At 42.4% G+C, this 9,738-nt stretch overlaps 1 protein-coding gene across 1 annotated transcript in view; it reads right to left on the bottom strand.

Annotated features, from left to right (window-relative positions):
• Positions 1-9,386: 9,386 nt before the first annotated feature.
• Positions 9,387-9,738, bottom strand: part of LOC115894614 (probable C-mannosyltransferase DPY19L2) — a 33,891-nt gene continuing 33,539 nt past the window's right edge. The window contains 1 exon segment of the mRNA XM_030922412.1: positions 9,387-9,672. Within this exon segment, the coding sequence (XP_030778272.1) occupies positions 9,522-9,672 (151 nt within the window). The 3' untranslated portion in view covers positions 9,387-9,521.

Raw genomic sequence — 9,738 nt, 5'->3', positions numbered from 1 at the left:
CCTAAGGGATTTGGATTTTATCCTGAAAGTAGTGATGAGCCCTTAGAGAGCTTTAACTACAGGGACGTGAAACCACGGAGACAGCAGTGTCAGGCACGATGAAATGAGTGTCAGTTTCTATGGCTGAATAGCAAATTACTCCAAATTTAGAGTCTTAAACAGTAAACATTTATTATCTCCCAGTTTCTGTGGCTCAGGAATTCAGAGGCAATTTAGCTGGGTGGTTCTGGCTGAGGTTTCTCATGAGGTTGTAGACAAGATGGTGACCAGGGTGGCAGTTATCTAAAGGATGCACTGGAGCTGGAGAATGTGCTTCTAAGGTGACTCACTCTAATGGTTGGGAAGGCACTGCTGGCTGTCAGCAGGAGAGCTCAGTTCCTTGCCCAGGGACCCACCACAGGACAACTTGAGCCTCCTCACAACATGACAACTGGCTTAGTGATCCGAGACAGCAAAGTGACCTTAACTTTGGAAGTCGCATGCCACCTTGTCATTCCCATATATCCCAGTGCAAACACAGTTCAGCCCTGCTCAATGCAGGAGGGTCTTACACAAGGATGTACATACAAGGAGGTGGGGATAATGAGGTCATCTTGGAGGCTGGTTATCTGGGATGGGAGGCTTACATGATGATGCCTGTGACCTTGGAGTTGGAGGAGAATGATGGGAGTACAGAGGAGTGAAGAAAGGCAGGGAGGAATAGAGATGTGGGAGAGGAGGGGAGGCAAAGGAAAAAGAAAGGAGGAAGGGACGTTGGAGCTGATTGTAATCTGTCCGCAGCAAAAGGCATCACCAGAGTCACTCCAGGAGGAACTAGATCCACCTCCTTCTCTCCTGGGCATGCTCCAAAGATGGTTGTGGCCTCCAGAGAGGACCCCAAAAGAAAGCACAAAAACTAGACAATGGGAGGGCAGTACCCAAAAGCCCTGAGTTTCTGAGCAAAATATTGAAAGTTTCTATGGTGAAATAGGACATTAACACACTTAAGGAGAAAACAGTGGTAATGATTCAAGGAAACATAATCACACACGATTTCAGTTTTAATGGACATGGGAGGAGCCATAAAAGTAACCTGTCATCTATCAATTATCTATCTATCTATCTATCTATCTATCTATCTATCTATCTATCTCAACTGCCTATCATCTGTGTATCTATCCATCTATCAATCTTCTATCATCTATCAATTACCTATCTATATCAACTATCTATCATCAATATATCTACCTATCAATCATCTATTATCTATCTGTATCAACTATCATCTATATATCTATCCATCTATCAATCATCTATCATCTATCAATTATCTATATCAACTATCATCTATCCATCTATCAACCATCTAATTATCTATCTAATTATCTATCATCTATTAATTATCTATCTATATCAGCTGTCATCTATATATCTATCCATATATCAATCATCTAATTATCTATTATCTATCAATTATCTATCTATGTCAACAATCATCATCTCTCATCTATCATATCTATCATCTATCTATCTGTATCATCTCCTATCTATCTATCTATCTATCTATCTATCTATCTATCTATCAATCATCTATCTAATCTGTCATCTATTTTTTGAAAGGGCCGTAAACTTGTTAACATATATATACACAGGCATTTTAACAAGTGTTTTCCTTGGAGAAGTGAGGATAGAAACTAACCTGTAGGAAGAGTGCCCTCTGCTGCCACCTGTTCAAAATAGCTCTTCTGCCTGGCCATACCAAGGAAAACCTCCTAAAAGGTTCTTAGCCTTCTGGCTGCTGTCTATAACAAAAAATAAGTAGCATCTTTGCTTCTTAAAATATCTTTAAGATTTCTTTTCTGTTTTGTTGACAGCCATGTTGCTACATTTTTTCATTTGGTTTTATTCTTTCCATGGTAACTGTAAAGCAAACATAATTAAGAAACAGACATTGGATACTTATGCAGTACACAGAAAGTATTTCTTCCAAACTCTTAACTAAATAAAGTAAATCCTTTCTAGGTGCACAAATCCATAGGTCAGAGGTCAAGATTACCCCACCAGGAATACCTCATCATTGTAGGCAGGAGGAAATGGCTTTATTTACTCCAGAGCACCCAGGAAAAGGTTCTGACCTTTACAACCTGCTCTGCTTGCTATTCCAGGGGAAAGCAGGAAGGGAGGGGCGGAAGGACAGACCCATAAATGTTCTATGACAATTACTTGGCAGCACTGTTTCAAAGAAATAAGGAAAGCCTTTACTTGGCATTCTGTACTAAGCAGTGCATTGAAAAGGGTTGGTTCCAGCTCTGGACGGCCCCCCCACACCTGGCCCCTCTGGGCATGCTAAACATAGACAGGAGTGACACCACTACCCCAGGTGTTAGCCTGGAAACTTCCCTCCCTTCCACGCATCATCCCTGCTTTCATCTCCGTAGTTGACAGATTCTCAGGGTCTGTTGTGTGGATTCTGGGATCAGCTTCTGAGCTCTTGCCCTTCTCTGAAACATCACTGTTGGCTCTCTCTTTAACTCAGGACTCTGCAGGGCTCTTGATTCTGAAATACTTGCAACTTCAGGGAGAAGACACTCCCTTGGCCAGCTTCATCCCAGCGTCTAACTGGGGAAAGAAGACTGGACATGCTACATTTTTGGGCAAGGTATTTATCTTCTCCAAACCTATTTCCTGATCTATAAAATGGGAATGATAAAAGAACTGACATCATCATGCTTTTGTGAGAATTACAACTGATAAAGGATAAATGTCGATTATTATAACATAGCAATAAATGTCGATTATTATAAAATAGTAATAAAATAGGTATTATGGAATATTATCAAAGTTTTATTTTATTTTATTTTGAGACAATTTTGCTCTTGTTGCTCAGGCTGTAGTGCAATGGCGTGATCTCGGCTCCCTGCAACCTCTGCCTTCTGGGTTCAAGCCGTTCTCCTGCCTCAGCCTCCCGAGTAGCTGGGATTACAGGCGGCTGCCACCACACCCAGCTGAGTTTTTGTATTTTTAGTAGAGATGGGGTTTCACCATGTTGGCCGGGCTGGTCTTGAGCTCCTGACCTCAGGTGATCTGCCCACCTTGGCCTCCCAAATTGCTGGGGTTACAGGTGTGAGCCACTGTGCCTGGCCCTGGACAGAGGACAAATATTAATATATGGGTATCTAGTGGCTGCAACCAGGCCAGAGAAAGGAAGGTTAAAAAATCAAGGGAAGGAGTTTTGTCCATAAGTTAAGTTTAAAAATACATAACGTTAACTCTGGAGATAAACAGATCAAATACTAACAATGGTTATCTTTGGCTTTTTTGTTTTTAAGTTTTTCTTTGTATTTTTTGTGGATACATAACAGGTGAATATATTTATGGGTTACATGAGATATTTTCACACAGGCATGCAATGCGTAATAATCACATCAAGGTAAATAGGACATCCATCACCTAAAGTGTTTATCGTTTGTCTTACAAACAGTTCAGTTATACCCTTTTATTTTAAAATGTACAATTAAATTATTTTTTACTATAGCCACCCTGTTGTGCTATCAAATATTAGGTCTTATTCATTATCACTTTTTTTTTTGAGATAGCATCACTCTGTCACCTAGGCTGGAGTGCAATGGTGTGATCCCGGCTCACTGCAACCTCCGCCTCCTGGGCTCAGATGATTCTCCTGCCTTAGTGTCCCAAGTAGCTGGGATTACAGGCACATGCCGGCATTTCCGGCTAATTTTTGTATTTTTAGTAGACACAGGGGTTTCACCACGTTGGTCAGGCTGGTCTTGAACTCCTGGCTTCAAGTGATCCTCCTGCCTCGGCCTCCCAAAGTGCTGGGATTACAGGTGTGAGCCACCGCAGCTGGCACTATTTTTTGTATCCATTAACCATGCCCACTGCCCCCCAATCCCCAACTACCCTTTCCAGCCTGTGGTAACCACCATTCTACTCTCTGTCTCTGTGAATTCAATTGTTTTAATTTTTTTTTTTTTTTTTTTTTTTTTTTTTTTTTTTTTTTTTTTGAGACGGAGTCTCGCTCTGCCGCCCAGGCTGGAGTGCAGTGGCCGGATCTCAGCTCACTGCAAGCTCCGCCTCCCGGGTTTACGCCATTCTCCTGCCTCAGCCTCCCGAGTAGCTGGGACTACAGGCGCCGCCACGTGGCCCGGCTAGTTTTTTGTATTTTTAGTAGAGACGGGGTTTCACCATATTAGCCAGGATGGTCTCGATCTCCTGACCTCGTGATCCGCCCGTCTCGGCCTAATTGTTTTAATTTTTAGCTCCCACAAAAAAATGAGAACACACAGTTTTTCTTTCTGTGCTTGGCTTATTTCGCTTAACATAATAAACTCCAATTCCACGACAATGGTTATCTTTGAGTGGGGAATTTATAGGTGATGACTTTTTTTTTCTTCTCCTATTTTTCAAATTTTCTGTAATGAGTACTTTTTAAATAGTTTTTAAATAAAAAATATGAAATTTTGTTAAAAAGCCATCATTTGTTCTTTCTTTTCACTGACTTATACAATTAATACACGATTGTATTCTCAATCTAAAGCTTACAAGCCAGAGGTAAAGCTGAAACCCCTCATGGACACACACACAAACACAACCGCTGCCACACCAAATGCAGTCACTTCCCAGAGGTAGTCATGATATTAATTTTGTGCAGACCCTTCTACATATTTTTCTATCCACTTACGTGTTCCTGGCTCATTGATCAAGGACAATTTGCAGCATGATTAAACACGCTTTATTTTTCTTCCCATCATCTCTTCAGAACTTGTCGAGTGGGAGGTAATCATCTCTTGCCACTAGATGAACAATAGGGCCATTCTAGAGGCTCTCTGGTCAGTCATAGGTGATGGACACTTCCACATTTTCTTCCTTGTAAGACAGAAGGTCCATCTGGAAATTTTGAATATCCAGTGTAAGGTACACAACAAACCGTCCTATGCCAGAGGGGAAAAAACTGAGCCTAAATATGCTCAAAACAATCAGTGGTTTTCAATGTTGGTTGCATACTGGGATGATCTGAGATAGTTTAAAAAATTCCTGTGTCTCAGTTTCCCCCCAGAGTCTCTGATATAATTGCTCCTGGATTTGCCTGGGCTTCAGGGATTTTTAATGTATGCATGTATTTATTTATTTATTTTATTTTTTTGAGACCCATTCTCACTCTGTTGCCCAGGCTGGAGTACAGAGGCGTGATCTCAGCTCACTGCAACCTTTGTCTCCCGAGTTCAAATGATTCTTCTGACTCAGTCTCCTGAGTAGCTGGGACTACAGGCACCCCCCAATACATGTGGCTAATTTTTGTGGTTTTAGTAGTCAGGGTTTCACCATGTTGGCCAGGGTGGTCTCGAACTCCTGAACTCAGGTGATCCGCCTGCCTTGGCCTCCCGAAGTGCTGGGATTACAGGTGTGAGCCACCGTGCCTGGCCGGCTTCAGGGTTTTTAAGAGCTCCCTAGACAACTGTAGTGGGCTACCTTTGAGAATCACTGCTCTTGATTTAACATCCAATTTATAGAAAATACAGGGGTAAGGATAGAACAGCATGGAGTGCAATAAGCAATAGCCACACCGCAACACGCTATAGGACAAACACTTGGTTTCTTTTTTTTTTTTTTTTTTGAGACGGAGTCTCGCTCTGTCGCCCAGGCTGGAGTGCAGTGGCGCTATCTCGGCTCACTGCAAGCTCCACTTCCTGGGTTCAGGCCATTCTCCTGCCTCAGCCTCCTGAGTAGCTAGGACTACAGGCGCCTGCCACCACGCCCAGCTAATTTTTTGCGTTTTTAGTAGAGACTGGGTTTCACCGTGTTAGCCAGCATGGTCTCGATCAATTTTGCTCTTGTTGCTCAGGCTGTAGTGCAATGGCGTGATCTCGGCTCCCTGCAACCTCTGCCTTCTGGGTTCAAGCCGTTCTCCTGCCTCAGCCTCCCGAGTAGCTGGGATTACAGGCGGCTGCCACCACACCCAGCTGAGTTTTTGTATTTTTAGTAGAGATGGGGTTTCACCATGTTGGCCGGGCTGGTCTTGAGCTCCTGACCTCAGGTGATCTGCCCACCTTGGCCTCCCAAATTGCTGGGGTTACAGGTGTGAGCCACTGTGCCTGGCCCTGGACAGAGGACAAATATTAATATATGGGTATCTAGTGGCTGCAACCAGGCCAGAGAAAGGAAGGTTAAAAAATCAAGGGAAGGAGTTTTGTCCATAAGTTAAGTTTAAAAATACATAACGTTAACTCTGGAGATAAACAGATCAAATACTAACAATGGTTATCTTTGGCTTTTTTGTTTTTAAGTTTTTCTTTGTATTTTTTGTGGATACATAACAGGTGAATATATTTATGGGTTACATGAGATATTTTCACACAGGCATGCAATGCGTAATAATCACATCAAGGTAAATAGGACATCCATCACCTAAAGTGTTTATCGTTTGTCTTACAAACAGTTCAGTTATACCCTTTTATTTTAAAATGTACAATTAAATTATTTTTTACTATAGCCACCCTGTTGTGCTATCAAATATTAGGTCTTATTCATTATCACTTTTTTTTTTGAGATAGCATCACTCTGTCACCTAGGCTGGAGTGCAATGGTGTGATCCCGGCTCACTGCAACCTCCGCCTCCTGGGCTCAGATGATTCTCCTGCCTTAGTGTCCCAAGTAGCTGGGATTACAGGCACATGCCGGCATTTCCGGCTAATTTTTGTATTTTTAGTAGACACAGGGGTTTCACCACGTTGGTCAGGCTGGTCTTGAACTCCTGGCTTCAAGTGATCCTCCTGCCTCGACCTCCCAAAGTGCTGGGATTACAGGTGTGAGCCACCGCAGCTGGCACTATTTTTTGTATCCATTAACCATGCCCACTGCCCCCCAATCCCCCACTACACCTAGCAACACTGTTTCTTTACAAAAAGTTTTAAGAATAAAAGGTGAGGAAGAGAGAGGAACCTACAGGTTAAAAGCGACTAAATTACTAATTGCAATGTGTAAAGAGATCTTTTTGGATCTTCAGGTGAACAAAGAAAACATATGAAAAGTTTTACACATCAAACAGGAATATTTGAACATTCAGTAGATATTTGATATTAAGGGATTGTTTTTAATTTTGAGGTTATAATAATGTGGGTTTTTAATTTTTATTTTTTAAACTTTTATTTTAGGTTCATGGGTACATGTGCAGGTTTGTTACACAGGTAAACTCATATTATGGAGGTCTGTTGTACAGACTGTTTTATCACCCAGGTACTAAGCCTAGTACTCAATAGCTATTTTTTTCTGCTCCTCTCCCTCCTCCCTACCAAAGGCCTTGGGTAGGCCTCAGTGTCTGTTGTTTTATTTTTAAAACAGTTTTTATGTTTCAGAGACATGTTGAAATAACTGAATATCTCCAGATTATATATCTGAGATTTACGTGAAAAGAAGCCTATGAGAGGGAGGAGTGGGTGAGGGTGTAGATTTAAAAAAATGATTGGCCATGAGTTGATCATTGTTGAAGCTGGGCAAGGGGTACATAGGGAACTCGGTATTCTGTTTCCTCTCTTTTTGTATGCTTAAACATTTGCAAAATAAGAAGTTTTTTAAGAATGCTTAGTCCAAGATATTAACAATTTAGTGTTTATTTAAAGATAGAACATTTTTTTTCCCACTACAGCATGCAGTTCTTGGCTTTTTTCCCACTACAGCATGCAGTTCTTGGCTTTTTTCCCACTACAGCATGCAGTTCTTGGCTTTTTTCCCACTACAGCAGGCAGTTCTTCTTTTGGGGAACTGCATCTGTGACCATCTGTCCTGTTCCTGGCCCACCCCCACCACCTCTCTGTTGCTGACTGTTGCTTCCCAAGGCCAAGGCCAGAGGGTGGAGGAGACACAAGGGCATTAGACCATTAGACAGCTCTCATTTACCGCGTGGTCTTGGTTTTACAGCCGGCTTTTCCTGGGTTTAGTCACTTTGCTTGTGTTATGGATCAATTCTGTTCTCCCAAAAAACTTTTTTTTTTTTTTGAGAATCTCGCTCTGTCGCCCAGGCTAGAGTGCAGTAGCATCATCTCAGCTCACTGCAGCCTCTGCCTCCCAGGTTCAAGCAATTGTTCTGCCTCAGCCTCCTGAGTAGCTGGAATTACAGGTGCCCACCACCATGCCTGGATAATTTTTTGTATCTTTAGTAGAGACGGGTTCACCATGTTGGCCAGGCTGGTCTCAAACTCCTGACCTCAGGTGATCCACCTGCCTTGGCCTCTCAAAATGCTGGGATTATAGGCGTGACCCACTGCGCGCAGCCCCAAAAGACAAAGTTGAACTCCTAACCCCAGTACCTGTGAATGTGCCTTTATTTAGAGACGAGGTCTTTGCAGATGTAATCAAATTAAGATGAGGTCAGACTGGGTGCTGCGGCTCATACCTGTACTCCCATCACTTTGGGAGGCCAAGGGGGGCAGATCATTTGAGGTCAGGAGTTTGAGACCAGCCAGACCAACATGGTGAAACCCCATCTCTATTAAAAATTCAAAAATTACCCTGGCGTGATGGTGTGAGCCTGTAATCCCGGCTACTCGGGAGGCTGAGGCAGGAGAATCGCTTGAACCTGAGAGGCAGAGGCTGCGGTGAGCAGAGATGGTGCCACTGCACTTGAATGAGGTCATACTGGATTACGATGGGCCCTAAATCCTATGACTGGTGTCCTTACAAGGAAAGAAATTTGAAAACACAGCGAAGACACAGGTGAAATAAGGCCATGTAAAGACAGAGGCAGGGCTTGCATAAGCCAAGGAATGCCAGGGTTGGCAACCAAAGGAGTTAGAAGCAAGGAAAGATTATTCCCTAGAGACGTTAAAGGGAGCATGGCTCTGCTGACACCTTGATTTTGAACTTTGAGTCTGTAGAACTGTGAGACAAATTTCTGTTGTTTTAAACCACCCGGTTTGTGGTGCTTTCTTACAGTAGCCCTAAGAAACGAATACACCCGATCCAGACCTTCCCAGCTCTGGGGATGTCTCTTCTGCTGCATGCTGTGTATTTGGTCCCCAGGGATGCCAGCTCCAACTGTGGCTCCCAGGAGCCCAAGCAACACATACTCCTGCAATTGGGGTCCCTCACCTTTGCCACTGGGTCCACTTGGGCAGGACTTGCATTCTTCTGCCCTAAGTGGTTCAAAGAGTTTGAGTGGGTACACTCTGGTACTAGAGAAAATCTGAAGCAATTTACCTAGTTGGATGAAAAAGGACTTATGTAGCCTTGATTTATTAAAATTCATTGTTCTTTTATGTACATTTCTCTTTAAAACTCTGAAATGAACATTTGTTTATGTAGTATGACATGATTTAGTAATTTATATGACAAGCTTAATAAGGCTGACATTCAACGAACAGAAAAGTAATTTATCTTTTAGTAATCAGAAAAACTTTCAATCCATTTTTATTTTATTTTTAAGTGTCTGTTATTAAAGCTTGTGATTTTTATTAATGTAAACAAGCCAAAGGGTGATTGTTTTTGACACACGGCATTGTACCATAGTGTGATGGGTAGTTTCCTTCTCAATTAACCTTCAATACTCTGTACACACTATTCTGAAATACTGTGGTGAAGTAAGGCCTTGCATCTTCAAGCAGGACGCTACATAAGGGAGGGTTCGCTGCATTGCAAGGGTCTTCCACATCCCAGATTTCAAGCATACTGCAACCAGGCCTGAAAAAAGATAGCCATATATATGCATATTAGAAATGTATTCCTGTCTAGAGAAAATAGATACAT

This window comes from Rhinopithecus roxellana, chromosome 18 (genome assembly GCF_007565055.1).
Source record: "Rhinopithecus roxellana isolate Shanxi Qingling chromosome 18, ASM756505v1, whole genome shotgun sequence".
Taxonomy (NCBI): Eukaryota; Metazoa; Chordata; class Mammalia; order Primates; family Cercopithecidae; genus Rhinopithecus; species Rhinopithecus roxellana.
This window is presented reverse-complemented; position numbering and strand designations above follow the sequence as displayed.